The 23996-nt window shown below is 38.5% G+C and overlaps 1 protein-coding gene and 1 long non-coding RNA gene across 2 annotated transcripts in view; one reads left to right on the top strand and one right to left on the bottom strand.

The window, feature by feature from the left end:
* Positions 1-23996, bottom strand: part of LOC122790464 — a 676350-nt gene that overhangs the window by 465473 nt on the left and 186881 nt on the right. The gene's annotated exons all lie outside the window — the stretch shown is intronic.
* STOM (stomatin) overlaps positions 1-23996 on the top strand; it is a 279729-nt gene that overhangs the window by 236491 nt on the left and 19242 nt on the right. The window contains exon 6 of the mRNA XM_044058009.1: positions 1934-2068. Within this exon, the coding sequence (XP_043913944.1) occupies positions 1934-2068 (135 nt within the window). The remainder of the gene's footprint in view (positions 1-1933; positions 2069-23996) is intronic.

Below are 23996 nucleotides of genomic sequence, written 5' to 3'. Positions count from 1 at the left end.
TTAACTGGCTTGAACTCGCAGAGTTTCTGTTCTCCCTGCAATTAAAAACTGTGCATAACATAATGTACAAACCTTTAGTTTTCTCCTGCCTTTACTTCATTATTTAGCAACTACATACTCAAAAGGTCTCTCGGGTCTGAAAATCAACACCTTCTGCAGGTGCAGAAGCCTAAACTACCTGCCGGCCAACTTCTATACACTTATTCTGTAGCCAGAGCCTGGAATGCCCTACCATTAACAATTAGATCTAATCAAAACCTTGCATCATTCAAATTTGTTTACTAAATTATCTATCTACTCTCTGGAACTGCACTTGCAACAAGCCTCCACTTTTAAATCCTGACTACCCCTACTTCATGAATATATGCTTATATCTATACACTTATTTACCACATTACCTTTGCAAACAACAACTACCTATAAAATATTTTGGTAACTTGTCAGTACAAAATAAAGATTGTTTAACATATGTTAGCTGTGGGGAGTAAGAGTTGAAACTTAAGATTCACAGCCCCAATCTTACTAATTGACAGCTTTGTGTGCTCACAATGACCAATGATTTTAAATGTGTTTGTGTTTAGAATTTGCTAGTGTGAGTGAGCGCACACACAGCCATCTGCATGTGTAGCTGTGTAGATTGCAGTGCGTTGTCCCACCACTGTTGAAGTATACCAGGCAGTCAATAAAATTTTGAACCTCTAAGTACGCTGTCCATTCATGTGTACTAGATACCACATGCATCTCATTAGGTACTGGGGTTCTGCATGTGTAATGTCACTGCACTACAATGCCTCAAGCCACTACTGACCCTTCATATAGGGGAAAACAACTCACAACAACGCCAGTCAGCTACTGGATATTTTTTCTTATGTTGTGTTTTTTCAGTATAGGCTTTGGCTACATACCCGCATTTAAGCATCTGGTCATAAAATACAGTTGTTTGTATTCACTTCTATATGTGAGAAAGTGTTTTTAAGGGGCTGTATGTTTTGGTGAACTACCTTGTGCTTTGAGTTCATTTTTTGTAATGCAGGATGTACCAGTGTTTCTTTCCATGCTGTGACTGAAGAACAAGGTACCCGTTATTAAATGGGTCTATATTAGAACACCAAAAAGACCAAATGTCAAACGGCTTAAAACTCAAAAATGCCATTCATCAAATTTGCTTTTGTGGGGGGCTGTGCCCCCCACTTATATATACCAACTCTGAGATCACACTGCAGTGAGAAAAGGGCAAATTTTCTGATCTTCACTGTACCGCAATCTCACAAAAAATACCTCGATGAATGGCATTTTCGAGTTTTAAGCCGTTCAGCATTTGGTCTTTTCGGTGTTCTAATATAGACAATAGCTACAGCTGTGTTACAGTACACTGGCAGTTATGATAAGCAACAAGGCTATCTAATTGCTCTTTCTGTCACTGCCGCTCATTTCCATGTGCTCAGTTCACTATAAGTAGATGTGGTGCACAGTATCATACATTGTATAAAGCCCTTTTGTGCTGTCTTATGTAAATCAATTTTGAATTTCTTTCATTTCCCAAACATGCTCTACACAATTGTACCATGTCTGTGAAGCTTTTCCTGTAATCGTTGTGTGTGTTTGTATCAGTTATTGGTTATTATCAAAAGGCATTAACATTTTAACCCATCATCCTTCTTCTAAAAGCATATTAATGGACTAGATCCTAGCTGCCCCATTTTTCTAGTGATTCGCTTTATCCCGTAGTGCTTTTGTTATGTGCACCTTGTGATCTGTGCAGTGTGCTATGCATTCAGAAGGGGAGGTACAGACAAGAGCAGCACCCAATACAAGTAGAAAGAATTTACGAATGATCTTGTTTTATTTTTTTTTTCTTAACTGCTTATGGTGTACTGTTTTTGCATGTACTGAAATTTTTACCAAATTACTAAGAAAGCTGTAATATTTATAGTCAACACTGGATGATGCAACCGATGCCTGGGGAATTAAGGTGGAACGTGTTGAGATCAAGGATGTGAAACTGCCCATCCAGCTTCAGAGAGCAATGGCTGCAGAAGCAGAAGCTGCACGAGAGGCCAGAGCTAAGGTACCTTAAGTACTAATGTCTCATCTGTCACTCTGTAGGACTGTCATTTTTTTATGTTAACTGTGTCATTAACTAATTGACTTGAGACTTAAAAGATTACTTTTGTGAGATCTGTTAAACAGCATAGTGCCAGATGTTGTGACCGAGTAGGCTTTTCATCTTCCTAATCACAACGTTTCTTGTGTGCCGGAGGGTTGCTTCATGACAATTGGGCAATACTGTTTCTTCCAGTTTGATAAATGATAAGCCACTGGAGGCTTACCCTTGTGATGCAGGTCAATAAATGTTAACACGGTTTGGACCTTCAGTGCATGAGTCAGTATACCCACAGTACACTGTAAAGAGTTGTAGTTCCATGTTGTTTAACAAGTGTCATCATGTAGTTTGATTGCTTCATCTTCTGGTGACAAACTGTGTAAATGAGTATGTCAGTTAACCAGACGGTGCTCCAGTACAGTAATGTACAACAGTAGTTAAATATAGCAAAGCAAGCAGATTAGACACTTTATTACACCTTGCAAAGCAACTCTCTTGAAAAGAGATTTTTCATTTGTAACATGAAATTCAGCACAGAGCTGAATTGAAATTCTTTAGGGTAGAATTACACTCTTAAGTGGCTTTTGTACCCAAGTTTCCAAGAGTAATGCCTTGAAAGTTTTGTCTAAAATTTTCAAAAGTAGTTTGAAATGTTTCCTCCTTGACACAGGCAGGCAGTCTTTTACCGTCATAGTCAGTTATGGTGAAGTTTGCTTTCCATTATAAGAGTGTATTACCTTTTCTCGGATTGCAGAATGCAACAGTAGTACAGAATACATATTCACAGAGTCATCATTATCTTATAAGCTAAAGACATGTATTTTTGCTCAGAAAAAAAATATATGTTTTTTCTGTAACTTGCATTGGTTCAAGACCTTTATTCTGATAAAGCCAAAATGGTGGGTCAAGTTCAACATTAAGCTACACTGAAACCCATAAGTTTAGCTTAGTAGTCTTATTTGCAGTTTTACCTAAATGTTCTATTATAATTCCTTGGAAATTTTCTAACAAACCCTTAATAGGAAAGTGATATATAGTCTGTTATACACATGTACGAAGTGCAGGAGTTCATAGTCCTTTCACTGGGTTTCCCTGCTCTTGGACAGTTGTAAACTGGATGAGATTTATTGTTTAACTAACGACATATACAACTTTGATCTGCAACTTTGATCACTGTTCTCCATATGGAATCAGTTGTCATAATGGTCTCTGTTGGTCCACTAACACTGATAACACTGATTCTAAGCTTTTGTGGCTTTTCATTTTTTTTTCCGTAGCTGTGAGGTTGTGGTGTTGCTCTATGGGGGAGGGAGGGAGTGGAAAATACCTTTCTTCATCTGGTTGAAGCTTCAACGAATTTTGCCTCACAAAGCACAGCACAGCCCTTTTACTGTCAGTGTCTAACATTTTCCATTAAACTCAATTTCCAATTGGCGGTATGCGGCTTCTGCTCTGGCTGCAAAACATAGCACTGATTTGGGATATGTATTTATGAATTGTCATTAAATCAGGAATAAAAATCATATATACTTCATATAAAACATTTTTGGATGTAACATACATTAGCTCTAACACCCATTGTTTCAAACAGGCAAGATTGCCGGGTCAGTTTCCAAACTGAGCTACACTGAAAAAAATCTAAGGGTAGAATAGTAATGAGCTTTGGTACACTTTATAACAGTATCTCCTGTAATAATTTATCAAATGCGAGCTTGCAGCTGGCAAGACTCTCTCATTAGGCCCCAAATAATGTACAAAGTTGCGTAATACCAGTAAATAAATTTGCATATAAAGCAAAAAATTTGGAACACCTATTACACACATTCTTAAATCAAGCATAGTCAAACTACTGTAAAAATGGATTGTGTTTTCTACAGTATTAATCACATCATGACCTTAAGCCTGCCACAGTAAATGATTAATTACACCGTAGCTGTAGTTTGCATACAAATAAAAACAATACTTACAACAGACTACTTCTAATTAAAGGTCTCTTTCCCAAAATATAAAGGATACCTGCATGAAGCTAAGTACACGAGACCCTTACTGTGTAAATTTATAAAATCATGAGAATAAAATCTTTCCTTCACCTTAGTGCAACTATAATTCTAATGTGAATTTATCACAAGTAATAGAGAAAGCACTCTTTGTACTATCAAGAGAAAACTATGATATTAGGAGACGTGTGTTTTATGCATTATATGTTGATATCGGACAGAAGCAGATTGCAAGGTAGATTTTACATTATAACTTCAAGTTAATAAAATGGACAAGAGAAGAAGCAATTTAAGTAACAAGTTGTTGCTTGTTAAATCTAAATGGTAATTATAACTGAATAACAATATTTAGGGCTTAGGTGAGCATATACCTGTGCCTTCTGCGTGCTGGAAACTGGCTGTGAAATTTCTCCAAAGGAGTAGTCCTTACATTGTAAGGACCACTTACTAAACTGACTACTGTCTTTCCACTTGACTATTAGATTACATTGTGTAAATCAGTTATTTTGTACCCCTAGCTTCTTGTCTTCATTCAGTAAATAAAAGAAAAGCGGTTCTACTTTGTACTTCCTCGCTAATTGCTGGGCACCAGTTATTAAAATATTACTTCCTATAGTAAACATCCTGAGTGTGAGAAGCTACATAGCTAACACCAAACACACAGACAAAATGCTACCATGTTCAAACAAGTCAGTACCCACTTTATACATACAAAACAGTCTTAATATTAGCCAACCAGGCAACTAATCAAGCTCTTAATGTCCCTACTAAAATCAGATAACCTCCCCTTCCAACCAGTTCGTGCAGATATCAAAAATACCTCAAAAAAATTTAAGCCTACTACAACTGCCCCTGACAGTCAACCTGGAGAATATTTTAAAATAGCAGTTATGGCTATTGCATACAAAGTCTTAATTATGATAAAACGATCCATAACTGAAAAGTCCCCTCCCTCTGGGGAAAAAAAACATTCATTATTCCACTGCGTAAGGGTAGAATCAATATAGATCATTCAGCTAGGTCTATATCATTTCGAAGCAACTACCCGAACTCCTATTTGTTGAACTTAATCCATCGAACGCTAATTCCGTTGAACGTTCATTTAAGCAAATTTCTTCCTGGGGCGACATCGGCCAAGCTAGCGACCATCACAAAAAACACATTATTTAATACCCACCTAGGTGGGGAGCTGTGCCCCCCCACACCCCCTAACTAAATATACCAATTCTGAGATTGCACTCCAATGGGGAAATGGGCAAATTCCCAATGATGACCAACAAGTTTTAGTCACTTCGAAGAAATGACATAGACCCTTTTCAAACTATAGACCAAATCCCGTTTTGAATCCCCTATCAAAAATATTAGAAAATTGTATTCATATGCAAATTCTCAACTGTCTAATAGATAATCGGTTTCTGTCTTCACTGCAACACAGCTTCCATCCACACCACAGCATAACTTCTGCTTTTGCTGAATTGTGTTAATACTGTCAACACCCACAAAAATGCAAAAAGCCTAGTCGCCACCATCTTCCTAGATTTATGAAAACGTTTGATAGTGTCTCCAACCATAAACTCAAAACTCTCATTCTTAGGGTGCACCAACTCTTCACTGCATTGGTTCCATAGCTACCTCTCAATTAGACCATAAGCAGTGAAATAGAAAATTATCTCTCCACATTCTTGACCATAATTATTGCTGTCCCACAAAGATCTATGCCAGAAAAAATGCTAACCTAGTTCAGTACAGTAATGCCTTGACCCTAATCTGTTCTGCCAAACCTCTTTCAAAAACTCCAAGACCTTACACAATAAACCTTCTTATTGATTGAAACATGGCCAAGCAGTTCACAAATACTTATAAACCCTAAAAAATGAAGTTACTGCTCTTTACTCCAAAAGACATGTCTAAACAACACTATTCACTATCATCTCTTCCAACATCACAGTAATAGAATAAGTAAACCAGACAAAATTACTACTCGTCATCGTAGATGGCTAGTTGAAGTTTGACTACCATGCATCACACTTGATCAAGAAAACTCAGTCAAAAACTAGTTACGTTATACAGATGAAAAACTACTTCACTGACAGCCAGAAGACATCTGGTTTCTACTTTCATACAGCCAACTATTCTGCATCTGCTCACAACTGTCAGAACTTGAATAATGTTATAATAAGTAGCCAAATTGCAGTAAACCATAAAAGATAGCCATGCCTAGCACTCAGTGAATTAAACTGGTTAAAATTAACTACCACATCTCATAGCTGTTTCCCAGCTAACTACAGTGCACATACTATCTAGGAAATTACTGTCAAACAAACTGTGTACAAGGTAAATGAGACCCTGTCAGTTCCCATAAAGGTCTGGGGGCTCCAGCTCCAGAGGTGACTTTGGCTAAGCCTGTGACTATTACCCGCTATTCAGCACAGACATCTGTCAAAACCATTTGGAGAGTAACCATGAGGTAGTATTTGCAATCTGTTAGCAGTCCTGAACATAATTTACAACTGCATAACAGGCAAGTAAATGCCATTCACCAAGCACAACCCATTTGCCAAGCACATGGTGCAGGTCCAAGGGGAAAGCCTTTCTGCATGCATCCCTGTTTTTGTACAGTTGCCTGCTTTTCTCAGATAGATCTTAATTATTTTTGATTTTAGCAAGCATTCTAGGCCACTGGACACTAATGACGTCTCCTCTTTGGACCAGATGTTCAGCCCTAGGAGGCCAGTTATCACAGACATGTACCTTGGTCCTTTTGATTATCACAAATTTGCAGAAAAATATATAGCCACTTTGCAAAGGGATATGCCCCATTACTGATGACTGATGAGCCCAGCACCTCAGCTCCCTTCTCCCCAGCCAATAGACTAAGGACTGCCTAACTTGATTCACTATCCAGACGTCAGCAAAGAAGGCAATTAGGAACTGGTCTAGTTTTCCTAGTTATTCTGTGTCCTCTCAGATATGCCAGTAATAAGGCAAAATCCCTATCATCCAGCTTCTTAATAGTGGACAGTGTCCTTCAGTAAGTCCTTAAACTTTCTGAGAAAATGTTATTTGGAAATCAAAGGACATGCCATGCTCCTGCAAGAGCTACCTAGAGCTGCTGGGCATTGAAGAACCTTAGCCTACCAACATCCCTCCCATATTTCAGGCCTTCAGAAATGCTGTAGTAGAGTCATATTTTCGGAAGCTTCTCCCCAGGAGACCTGAGTTTTTACGGTTTGATGTGGGGCACCAAACTGGTGCTTACAAGCACCACCCTCCCCGATGACAGGGAGAGCAGGTTAATAGGTCATTTTTGGGAAAATGCTGTATACTCATTCTACTCTGGCTGTTAATTGCCAAACTCATATGTCTTAGTGTCAAGGGAACACATTACAGCAAATGCAGAAGTTGGCAGAAGCTATTCAGGATTCTTCAGTAAGAACACCAACAAACCACAAATAAACCAAACCAACGAAAAACTCCAACAAGAAGCAAAAAGGAACGCCACCACAAAGATGGTAAAGTTAATCCTTTATTGACATATCCTGGTACCTCGGCAATTCACCTTCAATGGAACAATTCATCAACAAGCCCATCTCCTTAAATACAATGCCAATTAACTCATCAATTCACTAATTAGTTAATTAATTAAACCTGCTTATTGTTTGGACTGTAAACTCGAATGCTTCATTATCTGAAGTTCAAGACTAAGATACATAGGTTCTGAATAAAAAAAAAAATAGATAAATGTTCTAAATTCATATATGTTATCACAACTTTACCACTTTCACTCATACAACCTGTAATAACATCTTGAACTTCCTGATACAAGATTTCCCTCATGTAACAAAGGTTTATTAACAAATTTCAAAAATCATAGTCCGCAGTCCAAAAACATATTATATGACATTAAATAGATAAGTGGATACTTCTGATACACATATATTTTATTTTATATAACAAATCTACCACTTCTCTATGTAAAACAAATGTAATATATACTTAAACTTCATGGTACAAATTTTTGTAAAATATTACAAAATGTGACAATTTCATAACATAGCACATCACAATGCAAGGTTCTATGATACTAAATTCACTTAAATACAAAATATAATGATGTATCTCAAAAATATTTTATAATGGTATACCCATATCTAAATTCATACCTCTGGGATGTAAAGTTGCCGAGGTACCAGGATATGTCAATAAAGGATTAACTTTACCATCTCTGTGGTGGCGTTCCTTTATGCTTCTTGTTGGAGTTCTTCAGTAATAATGAAGTTTAAGACTTTTCTAAAAGTATGCAAACATGCCATAAAGTGTGGATGTAATATAAGCACTATCTTCTAGGGCAGTTGCCTTAGAAGCAGTTTTAAGGCAGTACATTTGGTTTCCAGTCCAAGCTTTACACAAGGATTTAAGGGACGAAATCCAATGAAGCGACAGTTTTTCTATCCCCAACTACAGTTGAAACTTTCTTCATAAAACAGTGTTTTTTTTCTGTTGGAAGTTAAACAAGGCCAAGTTCAAGGGAAAAAATATTTTAAGAAAAGCAGTTGGAGTGATGGGAAACTGAGGTAGGCAGCACAGAGTGGTGGTAGGGGCAAGTACCTTTTCCCAGGAAACACCCATACAGCATTATCTTACAGCCCCTTTCCCTAACCCCATCTCTCTCCAATCCTAATATGAGGAAGATATGACTTTTACAGCATTAATTGAATTATCTGACCACAGATGTATGGATGAGCGCACTAATTAAGTCAGAATACAAAACAGACTTCAAAAACGTATCACCTTTCTTGGGGATGCTCCCTCAGACAAGATCGCTCTATCAGCTAGTACTGGATTAGCATCTTAGCCATGTAGTAACAGAAAAAGTCCTGTCAGAAAAGGAAGGAGCAGGGTTTTCCAGACTGTTCCTAGTTCAAGAAAAGATGTCCATTGGAGACCCACACTGAACCCTTTCTACAATGAACAAATTTCTGAAAGTAGAGAAATCGAATGTGCTTGATCTCCAGTTACAGTTGCCTTTACTAATGCTGCAAGCAGTCGTGACCATCTTGGACAGAAAAGAACTCTAGTATAATTCCATCTTCCAAGACCACAGGAAACTCCTGACATTTGTGGCAGGATTGAAACGCATCCAGTTCTCCTCTTTACTATTCCCAGAGTTTTCATGCCTGGGTATAGGTAGTCATATCCATTATCCCTAGCAATTGGTTCAGACGGTAGGTGAACCAGGTTATTGCTGGGTTAGGGTCTCCCATTTATATCTTCTCAAAGCAGTAAGAACTTGATAGACATGTCAGATCATGCTTAGGGGAAGGTCACATGGGATGCTGCAGGGTCCAAGTGAACTGGACTCTGCTAGAACAAAAACAAGGTCAGCATCAAAGAAATGCTGGAACTTGTATATGATCTTGAGGACTTTGAGTGTCTGGGTGCTGGGGAACCAAAGGTTGTACCCAGTCATGTGGTATATAAACAAATATGAAGATAGCCAATTATTTTGGATTTTGCAGTCTGACTATAAAAACTGCTCAGCAGGATCATCTTTTCCAGTCTATATCCCACAGAGCAGACCACCTGACCAGGTTTGTCTTTATCCTTTATGAACTGAAACTGAATGCAGATAACTTCAGCTCTGTCTTTCAGTGCTGAGGAATGCCAGTACTGATCTTGCCTCAACTCAGAACTGTTTGATCAAAAATATTTGTTCTAGGTTCAATTGCAAAAAAGCTTGTACAGAGATATTTTCTCCTTAAGTTGATGGTTGTATGTCCACTGTCCATTTCCCCTTTTCCCAAGAGTCGTGATGAAAGTGAGCAAAGAAAAAGAGATCATGCTCCATTCTGGCCCAGACAGCCTTGTTTCTCACTATTGCTGCAGATGAAGAGGGGAAAACCATTCATCATACCCACCAACTTGTACCCAGCTAATCTGGCCTCAGCCTCAAACTGTTAACCAGGAAGTTAGGTCCGTAATTACCTACTGGGAGAATTTTGGTCACCAGAATATCCTGCCTGAGTAAATGAAATAGATTTTCTTTGTGGTGATGTTCTTGTCGGATTTCCCTGAGTGGAGTACTGTACAACAGGTCTTCAATTACTTAAGTACCGTGTTTGAATCAGGGCTGCCTTATAACTCAGTGGAAGTGCATCTATCTGCCATTTTAGCCCACTTACATATGGACTCTCCTTACCTCCTCCACTGTAGTTAAACACTTCCTTAAGGAGTTTCTAATACTACAACTACTCATGAAACCAGTATTTCCACATCTAGGGACCTGAAATTCATTCTCAAGAAACTTAACTCCTCCTCCTCTGGAACTTGCTTGTGAGCCAGAGCCTTAAAAATCATGTGCAAACTGACAAAATCAAAGTAGATTATTTTCTCAGTAGTTGCTTGCCTTGGATGTCTTTCTGTCATTTGTGTTTGTATTCTTTTCTTTTTAAGAAAGATCTCTTCCAAAAAATACGATCCATAACCATAACATACTCTGCCCTCATTGGTTACTCTGCCTGAAGTTCTGCTTCCTTAGTGACCTACTGACATCACATCGGGGTCAGCAAGAGGCACAAAGGTGTACAGAGAGGATTTTCAGACTGGGGCAGTTTTACTTGTATTTTTTTTATCCAGGTTTCAGTTTTAGTGTTAGTTGCGTGTTGTTGTTTAATCCAGTCTTCAACCTCTCTCCATGCATTCTGCATTCCTTTTTGGTGAAAAAAATGTAAAGGCTGCTTCTGTTTCACTGTCACACAAGCACATCAAGTGCAGCACAAAGTCCATAACTCTCTTAATTATCTCTGATTTTGCATAATAGCACCAAATCTTAACTTTCGTCTGTCCATGATTTTTCAGAGAAAGCCCTGGTTTTTCCCCTGTCTGCACCTTGCAAAACATTTGGATTTTCTAGTTAATCGCTGTAGATTACAGTCTCACACTAATGCTAGATGTTTCATAGTTCATTTTGCCCAGTAAATACATGCTTATGCAAAACCTGTTCCATTAATAAATGGGCGTACTACGCTCAATCTGAGTGCAGCTTTAACATATTTACTTAAAGAGGAAAAAGGGCCAGCCTACCAGTGCATGAAGTGCAGGAAAGATCCGACTTTGCATCATTAAAGTGAAAATAGAGATGGTGCAAAGACAAGTACTGCCCTCATAAGTCCATGGAAAGCCAAAGTTTGCAAACGGGAAGTAACAGTAAAGTGAAGCAACAAAAGATCCAGTAAACTGGATTTGTAGTTTAGGAAGCCATCCTGTCACCCCAGCAGAAAAAGAAAGACTGTAAGGTATGTTCCAAAAATGGTTGCACGTGATCTTTAAAGTTTTGCTTTGTCCTGGAAAACTCCTTCTGTGGCAATAACCCAACTTGGCGTAAATCTCTGTCTCACCAGGTGGATGGCCAACTGTCTCACTGACAGGACCTTTAAAGTCAAAATAGGCATCTCCACCTCTGATAGCAGACCTGTCACTAGTGGAGTTCCCTAGGGATCTCTCCTGGGACCCCTGCTGTTTGGCATCTATTTCTCAGAGGTCCAGGCAAAAACAAAGGGCCTGTGGCTGACCAAGTTTGCGGATGACTAAGTTGGGTGGTGTCATTGACTCCCCAAATGATGTTAACATACTACAAGAGGATCTCACAGCAGCTAATGACTGGTGCCAAAGTCATGGCCTCAAGCTAAATGCAAAAAAAATGTGTCATCTTACCATTCGGCAAAAACATGACCTCTGTTGATTTCCACATCAACGGCAACCCCATAAACACACAACCTATGGTGAGAGACCTGGGCACTCAAGCTGATAACAACCTCACATTCGACCATCATGTAGCAGCAGTTGTCAGAAAAGCCTTTTACTTGGTTAATTTCATAAGGAAAGGGATTGCATTCAGAAAAAAGGAGGTTATTACCTCTCTGTACTCCTCCCACATTAGACCAGTAATTGAGTACAAGACCCTGTTTGGGATGTACCTCTCCAAACATCTGCACCAACTGGAAAGGCCACCAATATACCTCACAAAGCGAATCCATGGCCTCCAACACCTGTCCTATGCAGACAGGCTCAAATCGCTATCACTCTACTCAGTATTGTACAGATTGCTCAGGGATTATCTGTGTCTCACCTACAAGGCAATCTCGGACCCTCCCCTACTAGAGATGCTCCATATCCGTAAGTGTAACTCCTCATGCACCCCGTTCAAAAGGCCTGAATCTAATATGCGACATAGGTTCATAGAGTAGTACTAGGCTAAGTGCCCTTGTGGGCCATTTTAAGCCTAGCCAATTACCCCATGTGAGAATCAAACCCTGCAAAACTTGCTGGAGAGACAGCTTCGTCTCCCAGAGGCTGCCCTGTCTCTGGAATAGACTTCCCATACATGTCAAACAGAGCACCTCACTGACCCTCTTCAAGCGGAACCTTGATGAGTGGATGGGAAACCACAAATGTGTCCCAGGGGTTCCACCTGTGTCCCTCATTGAGAGGTGCGACAGGTGCTGACTGAGGTTTTTGGGGGGGATAACCTCTTGGCTAGGCTTGGAAGGGCACCAGGGCCATTAGCCTAGTAGCCTACTATGATCCGATGAGTATTTTGTGTGCAGCATCTCTCAGCTGCAGACCCTTATGGCTATAGACTGTTCTATCTATTTATCAGTTAGAATAGCTTTAAGGACTAGCCAATCTTTCATTCCTAAACCGGTTTCTGAACCAAACTGGCTGCCAGATTTCTTTCATAAAGCCTCAAAATAGAGGCAAAAAAGTTCCTACATTTGCTGGATGTGCATAGGTAGCTCGGCTGTTACTTAGAAAATCTGACCAATTGTTCATCTTCTTTCGAACTAAGGAAGCTGGGCAAGGAATGTCTAAATAGACATGCTCCACCATCTGCCATGATTACCATGACAACCTTACAAAGACATGTTGGGGCTCACTCTACAAGAGTATCAAGTCAGTAATGTAGCCTTTATTTCCACAGTAATGTGACTGCTCAGATCTTCTGTGAGGCAGATACCTGGATTTCATCAAAATTTTGTCAGACACTACAAGCTAGAACATTTAATTTTGTAAGAGGACAGGCTTTGCCACTGTAGTCGTTCAGGGAATGCCACCTCCACTACCCTATGTCTGGAATCTAACCACGTATTGCATTTTTCAGAAGTAATACTACAGTACATATTCCAGTATTCAAACTAATGCTAACGTAATTTATTGCACAGCTGTACTTTATAACACATTTTTTGGCATTCCCAGACTATCAAATATAGATTAGTACTAGGCTAATTGCTCTTTATGGGCTATTTTAAGCCTAGTTAGTTACCCCATGTGAGAATCAAACCCTGCACCTTGTGTTTGTAAGGCAAACACCTTAACCATTATGCCAAACTCGCAACCCATCTCCCGCTATCAGAATCTTAATAGTATCAAGCTAGAAATGTAGCTTTATCTGAAAATTAATTTTATGTAAAATAGTGTAATATTTTAAAATAGTATTAATGACCTAATAATCAAAGCTCACCTAAACCATCTCTGTCAAAGCTATGCCTTGGCAAGCCCAAAGGGACTCAGAAAAACCACCACCTAACAGCACACATGCTGTCACTCTCAGTGTACCACAAACACTAAGCCCCTAGGACAAGTAAACACACTTTCCAATACTCTCTTTGTAGAGGACTCCATTGTAAGATATGCTGATGCCCCTCTAACCAGGATGTACAATGGAAAAATAGCTGTTAGTTGCTTATCTGGAGCCAGGATCTGTCAAATCATGCATGCACTCAAGTCATTATGGCACAGGTACCAGTATGATTCCATCATAGTCTATTGTAGGTGTAAATGACTTGAGATGTACCTTCCTGGACTATATAAAGAAAGAGTGACATTATGGAGCTTTCAAAGTATATGTCTCAGGATGGTATGAGCCTGGCACCAGGCTGCATATTACCATCACTGAGGATGACGCCACAATATGAGCAAAAAATGAAGGATTTCAACAACTGGCTGTCTTTCTGGTGTCATTCTAAGGCATCCAATATTTATATGTCAACCTGGGAGGACATGGTCAACATACCATATTACTTTGCCAAAGATGGTCTGCACATTTCCTCTCTAGGCTTTTGAATACTGGCTAAGGCTTTGTCTGCCCCATAATGCCTTTTTTAGGGAGTGTCAAATTGACAAACCTACCGACATAGCAAAATCAGCTCAACAACCCTCAAAATGTTACTGCTTAATGCCATAAATAAAACTACATCCCCTGCAAGCCCTCTTCAAAAACGAAAATCTAGGTATCTGTGCAATTACCAAGACATTGTTTAAAGTGGCAGAGAGTACCCTAGCAGTGCAAGGTGTCAGTGCCTTCCACACATTTAGATCAGTAGCTGCACAGACAAGGGCTAAAGTTGGAAGTGTTCCAGTACACATCAGTAACAAGTATACCTTCAGTGTGGTCAAACAGGATGAAGTGCTGGAGTTCCTTCCCTTGCAGATCACCTTAGAAAAATCCCATACCATGTCCTAGCCAGCTGTTTGTCACCTTCCACTGTCTCAAAAAGCTCACATTGCATACGTGGACCTACTGGAGACACTTGCCACCCAACCAAACACACTACTCATGGGAGACTTGTTAACCCTCTATAGACTGAGAATCCTACTCGGCCTCAGATCAAAAGGCACAGTGATTCCTGGACTTTGTAAATACAAATACTCTTGACCAAATAGTGACTGTACCCACTAGAGGCTCCATCATTCTGGACCTTGTGGTCACAAATATGGGAAAACTCTACTCCTCCCCAATGTCTCGTCCTCCCTGGTAAGATCAGACTGTAAAGCTGTCTCCTTGAAAATCAAAATCAACTCTGTAATCCCATTAAAACCAGTAACAGTTAAAAACAATTTCAAGCTAAATTACCTGTTAAGTAGTGGTTTTGTCAAAATTCAGTGCCCCTCCAAACCCAAAAACACACCAGCATATGCTGAATTGCTCTCAGAAGTTCTTTTAACCATGCCATGGCTGCATAGAGGCTGCTGTACATACCAGAGGTATGCCCAGAACTAGCTCCAAAAACAAACCACCCAAATTAAACAGAATATAAACAAAAGGAAAAAAATATGGCAAAAATTGGAAAGGGCAGTTCCTATGAAGATAAAAACAATCATCAAAGTAAATATATAAATAAGAGGGTGAATTACATCAAGCAAAGTCAACTTTGAGGTTAAGATATCCTCCCAGATGAAAAATGACTAGAACACCTACATCTATGTCAGAAACCTCAAGGGCAGCACACAGCAATGTTCTGAATTTTTTGGTTAATGGTGCCGCAGTATAGCAAACCTGTTAGCAGAGAACTTCATTTCCAAGGTTATCCTTGTCTCACCCCCAACCATACCCCCAGTAATTCCCTCACACATAACACCTCTAACTATAAATAAGTAGCATATACTGGCTGTACTCACCAAAGCCAAGAACACAGCTTCAGTGGGACTCCAAAAACATCCCAGGATGCTTCCTGAAGTGTCTAAAATACAACTTATCAGGACCCCTGAAGTCATTCTGTATTTATATACCTACTAAAAGAAATAACTTCTGCAAATATCAAAAAATCCCATAATACTTGGAGACTTCATTCTCAACATGCTCAGTCTGATTTCCAATGACTTGAATGCTGTTCTCATACAGTTCAACCTAACCCAGCTCATATCTCAGCTTACTAGATCCAGCCTCGGCACATCTCACTGCTGCCTCCTAGATCTCATATTAACTAACAAACCTTCTCATCTCAAATCACCATCTATTCACCATCTTTCAGTGAGCAGTGCTCTGTTAGTTTTCATATCCATCATCCATATGTAAATGTACTCCCAAAGCTCATATCTTTCTGTGATAAATCACAGACTAACATAAAGAAACTTAAATCTACCCTCTTCTTAATTGACTGCTCATCAATTCTGAGCTCATCTGACCCTAACACTGCTGCAAAACTACGCATCTCTATACTGACAGACCTGCAAAATTCCTGGATTCCGGCGTGTAGCTCGCGAGACATTTGCCTGCGAGCTACATCGCCGAAACCAAACGGCTGCATCAGCACTTTGCCGTAGTGCAAAGTGCCTGAACAGCACAGCCGCTGCCACTCTAATCTATGGACGTGCAGCTGCAGCCGTACGGGCTGTGTAATGCATTCCTTCTTCCCGGGCAAGGAATGCATTTATTTAATTATTTATTTATTGTGATGTCAGACTGACAACACAATAAATAAATAATTAAATAAATGCATTCCTTGCACGAGAAGGAATGCGTTACACAGCCCGTACGGCTGCAGCTGCACATCCATAGATTAGAGTGTCAACGGCTGTGCTGTTCAGGCACTTTGCACTATGGCAAAGTGCTGATGCAGCCGTTTGGTTTTGGCGATGTAGCTCGCAGGCAAATGTCTCGCGAGCTACACGCTGGAATCCAAAATTCCTGCTTCCCAGTAATCCAAAGACTATACAAATCTAAAACTAACTGGTTAACCTCTGAGCATAAAGCTCCCCTAAAACTCAGAGACAAGGCATGGCAGTGTTGGTAAGTACTTCCTTCTACTGTAAACAGAGAGCACTACACCCTGGTACGCAAACTTCCCAAGCAAGTCTATATGCTGTCATAAAAGCCACTTTAAGTCATACCAAACCTCATTAATAAAAATCACCCAAAAAGTTTTGGAAAGAGGTCAGCTATCTTACAGGACAGAATAGCCTTCCCTTCATGAATTCCACATCCTCTCAACTTTCTGCCTTTGATGTCCTCATTATATCAACCTTCTCAGCCCTTTCTCTGGCCACTGTCTGTCACTTCCACCTCCCCTCTGTACATCCCTACATTCTTCTTCAGAACCATCACATCCAAAGACATCTTCCCACTGCTTGAACAGATTAAACCTGATAGCTGCCCCTGTACTAACAACTTTGCCCATGGTTTAGTTATCACTGCAGAGACACCATCATCACCTATAAAACTACAACAGAAACACTAAGTAAAACAACAAAGGCCAGTAGATAACCTCACCAATTTATTTAGGAACTCTAGCACTGTGGCAACTGCCTTCGAGGAGTAAAAGCATAAAAGTCACACCACACGTTAAATGCCATTAATATAAACACCAAAACATATTAATGAATTATGTAAATTAAACTAAAAATTTCCAGTTGTAATAGACATTCAAACTAGTAGGGGTCATCCTTAAGAATAAAAACAATTTTTTATACAACCAGCTTCTTTTTATATCCAAACATTCATCCTATAAAACAACTTGTTCCAAAATAGTGCCTCTAAAGGCTTTATGGTCACCGCCATGACAAAATTTGAAATGCATAGCAAGTGGACTTTCAACTTTAACATTCTTAATGTCTCTTACATGCTCTTGCAATCTAACCTTAAAAACAACTGCAAGAGCATTTCAGAGCATAAATAATACCCTCCATATAACAATAATATTTGCCACTTGGTCTAAAAGGTAAACCATTAATTTTGGCAAAGTCTGATAATTCTGTCTATAAAGTTTTTTCACTTGTACATCACATATAGATGATTTTGAATGAAATACATATTGTCAATTGGATACTAGTGAGATAGCTTGTAAAATGAAGTTTGTACCTCTTTTTATGCATGGAGTGCAACAATTTCCTGCCATGACACATTTTGCTATCAAAATAGCTTTTTTTGACTTTATTAAGAATTAAGGTAATTTTTTTTCAGTTAATGTTACCCAAGCCAGGATATTTTTGATCTTTTATTTCTGTTGTCTTGAGTAACTCCTATAAAGTGTATTTTGTCACTGCAGCATCACCTAAAATTTTCTTTAGCACTTCTTGAACGAGTGCCAGAGCAATTAAGTCTTTGCTGTGACAGTAAAATCTGTTTTTAGGCTGGAGTATAGTTGTTTTGTTTTTTTTTTGCTTTCTTTACTTCTCAGTATTGCGTATTTTAACTTTCACAAACTGAATCTCCTCAACTGTGGAGAGGTAAATGAAACAACATGAAGTTCCCAAGAGAAAATCTTCATGGTATTTTTTTTAAACACCTTTACTGAGTCATCACTTGTGACATAGGCCAATTTACATTTATATAAAATTAATCAAACTGTATTAACCTTTTTAATGGCAGCTTCATTTCTAGATTTGACTAAAAACTCTAGCAGTGCTGCTGTTTTGTTTAGGAACCCCTATTTCCTTCTCTTTGCCTATACTCCGATATCAATCCTCTTCAGGGTGTCTTTTTTTTCCAATCAACATCTTTATTAAATTATCACACAAGACATAGGCAATCTTAATAAAAATGAAAAGCAAACAACATTGGCACCACTTTAGTTGCAAACATTATTCATCACAGACACCATTGAAACAACTGTAGTTGCAAACATTATGCATCACTTATAATATATCCAGTCATTGTCAGTTAAGCATCATTTGGCTCATTCAAATCCTGTCTCTTAAACCTTGTTCCTTCTTTGCATATATTGTTCCCACAGTTCCCATTTTTTCCTATGTAATTTGCTCCTTCCCTTTTCTAAAGATCCCAATTCCAGTTGTTTTATCATTGTTACTACATTCACTACTTTTGTTAAAGTCAGTCTAGACTTTAATTTCCATTTTCTAGTAAATGCTTTTTTGGCAGCCACCATAATTAGCATCAGGAAGGCTTTACAATCTCTAGGCAATTCTGATTCTGTATCATAGCTCAAAAAAATCATCTCCCCAGTCAATCTCATCTACTCACGCAGCACCTCTGACACAGTAGTCTGCAGGGAATCCCTAAAGACTGCCAGCTCACTACACTCCGAAAAAATATGTTCATTCCTGCCCGTCACACCTCCAACATTTGCCATGCAACTGAGGAAAGATTCTTTGGAGTCTACTTGGGGTATAAAAATACCTGTGTAAACACTTCCAGGCAAAGATCGTAAATCTTCTAGACTTTCTTGCATATTTGGGAGATGCACATATATCCCCCATTGTCTCTGTGAATTGCTTATCCATTCTCTCTTCCCAATCCTTTCTAACCTCCTCTAATTGATTTGTATCCTCTTCATGGTGTCTTGACACATTTTCCTGTTTTACATATTAGCTTACATGCTGGACGAAATAAAGATATATGTAGTTAACTGCTACATGAATAGTCAACATAAAACTGCTTTTCTAATTACTACCAGAAAGCTTCAAATTTATAGTTTTATATAGTTAAGTCAAAGATATCTTACGTGAGGAGCTTGAATTTCCTATAACTATTCAGCGCCATTTTCAAAAGTCAGCAGTTATTGTTACAAAAGTAGTTTCTGAACAGCATTGCTGTTTGCACTTCAACAGTATTCATTCTTCAGAAGATATTTATATTTTTTGGCTTCTGTTGCTTTGAGTGAATATTTCAGAAAAATATTGAGGAATTTAGCATGTGTTTATGCTGCTATAGAGGCACATCAATCCAAAGCTGCTGGATGTCAGCGAGTTATAGTTAAATTAAGAATATGTTGTTTTATACAATTTTGAATTTTATTTTAAGAAACCATAGCATGACCTGTTATGCATGCAGACCAGGAACCTAGGGCCTTAAATAAGTTTGGTAAGGAAGTTTGTACATCAATCCTTTCAATCAGATTTGTAGTTAATGGACTTTCCTGTGCTCTTAACTGTTTTCAACCACATCTTGAATGTTCTGTAGCTCTCTCTAGATAGCTCTTTTAAAATAATCTAGAGAAATAAACTTTCCTGACGCTTCTTTTACAGCTGTTGCCACAGTAGTCACAATTGAAAATATGCTCAACTTTAAAATTTGGCTTAGGAATGACGTTAAGACAATATTGGTTATATGGTTGCCAAAGATGCTCCTCTATGGAACTTAACGTATTATGTTTTAGTAGAAATTGAAAGGAAGAAAAAATTAAAGTCTTCAAGTTAGCTATATAGTCTTACATTTTTCCCTCTACTACACTTAAAGCTTTTCAGTCTTATCAAATGACTTCCTGGAGACTACCAAAAATTTGAACAGAAGGTATATTAAATTATTGTCTTTACACAGTGGGAGGTAGGGTTCACTCAGTAGGCAGCAAATTACTACTGGTAAGTTGACTGCTTAAGCTATTTCCAAAGGCTACTGTACAGTAACATGTATATAGAATCTTCACCCCTGTCCACTTCTCCAAATTTTTATCAGTTATTTGCACACAGCTCTTTACTTAGCATTCCAGCAGTTAACAAAAATTTACAATTCAATAGGTCCCTAGTCACCATATGACTAGGATTTCACTCAAAGTTGTTTGCGGTTCCAGAAAAGGACAGCAAATTATCACTAGTTCTGAATTTTTAGGTCACATTCGGATATTCAGGCTGCTTATCTTGTGCGTTTGTTTGTGTTGGATCATCAGGTAGTTTTGATGCATTCTTTAGAGAAGAAAGATGATTATCTGCATATCCATGTCTATCCTGCATAAGTTTCAGAAGGAACATTTTCAGTTTAATTATGCTTTCGTTTCGTTTGGGCTGTTCACAATCCAAGATTTAGGGTCCATATTGAGAGAAGAAATCCTCAAAAAAGGAGAGTAGTACTGCTGGAACAGAATTCATCCTCAGGTCTCGAGTACCTTCTCATGGTGGGATCTCACTTAGGTGACACAGACATGTAGACTGTATTTCATATAAAATGGAGGAAGGTAGGAAAAAATATAAATAATGACTGGCTTCACAGGTCTCAGGATAAGGAGTACCCACTCCTATGTCATATGTGCTATATGCACTGATGCCACAAATGAAGAAAAAAAAAGCAATGTAGAATCCTCAAAATGTGGAAGCATTCCTAACACTAGGTAAATGTAAGCTTGGGGGGTGGGAGGGAGTAGACTGAAGTAGTCCACAAAAACTGACAGGCCAAGCAAGAGGCACAGGGATGATAAACTGGACCGTTAAGGATAAAGACAACAATTGCATTGTTAGTATTAAGCAATAAGCCCAGAATTTCCAGACACAGGATATGTAGTAAAAAGAGCGAGGGAAATTAGAGGAAAGAAAAATACTTGCACAAAAAAAGTCAAAAGCTACAGATAAATTCCTTAATTCAGTGGTTTAATGAAATACATTATGTAGATGAAGAAACATTGGGTTGTCTAGAAAAAGAAGTGGCAGATAAAGAAAAAGAACAAACAGGTTTTTCAAAGATATAAAAGAAACACAGACATGGGGGGTGGGGAATCTGTAGTAGTACAGTATTTATTCAAAGAAGAAATGCAACCGTCAATGCAAGAAAGAATGGCTCCAAAGATATTTGAAGAGAAATACGGGTAAAGACACCCAGATATGGCAAATTTCACAGTACAAAAGAAAAATCACTAAGGAGGATCTAAAATGGGATGAAGCAATAGCCGAAGAAATTGAGACAAAATTAAGATAATCTCCTAAATGGAAATTCCCAGGTGCAGTACCCAACTTCTGGCTAAAGGTATTGAAATCTCTAATGTCTAAGCAAAGATTAAGCCACGAGTAAGGATTACCTCTATACACATCCCAGACAGACACCAACCTGGTCAACAGTAGGAAAAATGGTACTCCTTCATAAGAGTGAACCTGCAAGCCATCCTAAAAACTAGACCAACAACTTGCCTTCTGACTCAATATGTATATATATAATTCTGTAGTAGAACTGATACAGAGTGAGAGTAGTCATCCAGAAAAAAATTAATTTATAGCAATAGAATAGAAAGGTGATAAAAGGAGGTCATCTAGAATAAAGAATCATCTTTTGGTTAACAAAACCTTAATGGAGAGTTGCAAAAAGGGAAAGAGTGCAAGTCAGTCATGGTAGAGTACATAAAAGCATTCAACGTAGTTCTACTTTTATGGATAATGGAATGGTTACAAATGTATATGATAGCCGTGCTAATATGAACATTGCAGTGACTATGAAACAGTGACAAACCACTTTGCATGAGCCGTGACAAAGGGCAAATTATTGTCCCAGAAATAAAAATTCAGAGGGGAATGTTCCGGAGTGACTGTCTGTCACTGCTGCTGTTTTGTTTTGCTCTTAAACCATTATGCTTTTTATTAAGAAATTGGTTTCTGGGAGTTAAACTGTAACCAGTGCCCAATCCATCAGACGTTAAAAGATCTGTTGTTACAAATGCCCTTTATAGACATGTAACTGAGACTGATCAAACACATTCTTTTAAATTCATGATTTTAAGTGATTTGTTTTCCTCTGAGGGGCGGCAACTTCACACTTGCAACTGAAAAAGAAGAACTCAGATGGATATTAAGATTTAGAACACATATTGCTTCCGACATAAATGGAATGGTCTCTCTAAAACTTCATTTAAAATATTTGCATGCTCAAGTTCATTAGTCACATGACTGTTCTATCCTTATTTAAGATGAGCACTCACTATACTCATTTTATCTGCCTGAAGAAGCCGAAAGGTGAACATTTTTAAAGTATTAAAGAAGCAAGTTTTAAGGTTATTCCTGGTTCCAGTCATTTTTTTTTTTGTTTTCTTTGCTGCTACTTGAATTTTACCACCAAGCTAATACTGTTTTTATCCTAATTCAAATTTCTATATGGAAAGTATTTTCTTACTGTGCCCAGTGTAATTCATCAGTCCTTTCACTTGTCCCATCAATAATTTTTGTTGGACTTAAGAATGTCTTCTTCCTGTGGTGTAGGTCTTTCAGGACTTGCTATAAGTGCCTATCGAAGTACTTAAATTGTGATATGAACAGAAACAAACCATGAATTCCAGAACTTGTTACAGTTTTCAGAGTACTCCTCCTGCACTATTGATAATTCCATATACTGAGAGTGCTGTACCTTAGAGTATAGAGAGTATTCAGAGATACTACAGCATGTAAGTTGGTATTTATTCCTTTCATTTGCTTATTTAGTTATGTAAATGTTCTTCGTGTTTCACTCTTGCAGTCATCACACTTGGGTTATCCTGCCAGGTGTAGCCCTCAGTCGGCCTGAATACCAGAGGCTTAGTATTTCTGCGTCGGTTGCTGTCACTTCAGGACTGATGCCAGGTCATCAAGTGGCATAAAATCAGGCAACCAACGCCATTACATCAGTCTTTCTTGCCAAGAAGCCGGAAGCAGAAGCAGTTCGCATGAGTGCCAATTGACTGCTATGTGAGCTTTCATTTCCGAATTGAAGTTGAAGTCTCCTAAAGCTAAGTACCCCATTGGAGATCCTTTTTTCTTGCCCTAACCGATGTCAGAAAAAGTTAACAATTGTCTTGCCTGTGGAAAGAAAATACCACACAGAGACTTCCAATGTGAAGTTATTCTATCTCGCCATTCATTCTTACAGATGGGTTCGGAGCCGATCCTCTGCTCAGAGTCTGCCTACTACAAAGCGTGAAGTCTTCAGATAGCTCGAGGCCAAGTCCCTATACCATGTTGCACCTAGAGTTACCTCAGATCTAGTTTGCCGCTGCAATAGATCGGAGGTTCTCACTAGCTCAGGCCAGTAAAACCTTAATTTTTCAAATATTTCTTCATTTTGGTGATAACTCTTTATTGATAGTAGTTTTGGATATTTACATAAGCTCTTACAGCTTTATTGTGCAATTCCCTTTCCCTTGGTGTGCTTTTTCTTAAATTTGTTTGTTGGCCTAGTTTTTCCTAGGCCTAGTTTGAGTATAAGTGTGTTAATCAGTGATTTTCTGTCACAGCTTTCTTATTAATATATTTAGTGTGTGCTTAGTTAGTTTAGAATAATTAGAGCTAAGGTTTAGTTTTCAGTGTGTAAAATAGTATTTAGTATTGTGTGCATTTAGACAGTGAATTTCTGTCACAACTTGATACTTAGATAAATACTTTTGTGTGTGGAATTTTAGCCTGTATTTTTCAAAGGGCTTTTGATTGTTGTTACT

This window comes from Protopterus annectens, chromosome 16.part0 (genome assembly GCF_019279795.1).
Source record: "Protopterus annectens isolate FY-2018-M chromosome 16.part0, PAN1.0, whole genome shotgun sequence".
In the NCBI taxonomy this organism is placed as follows: Eukaryota; Metazoa; Chordata; order Ceratodontiformes; family Protopteridae; genus Protopterus; species Protopterus annectens.
The sequence above is the reverse complement of the archived record's forward strand: the minus strand, read 5'-3'. Positions and strand labels throughout refer to the sequence as shown.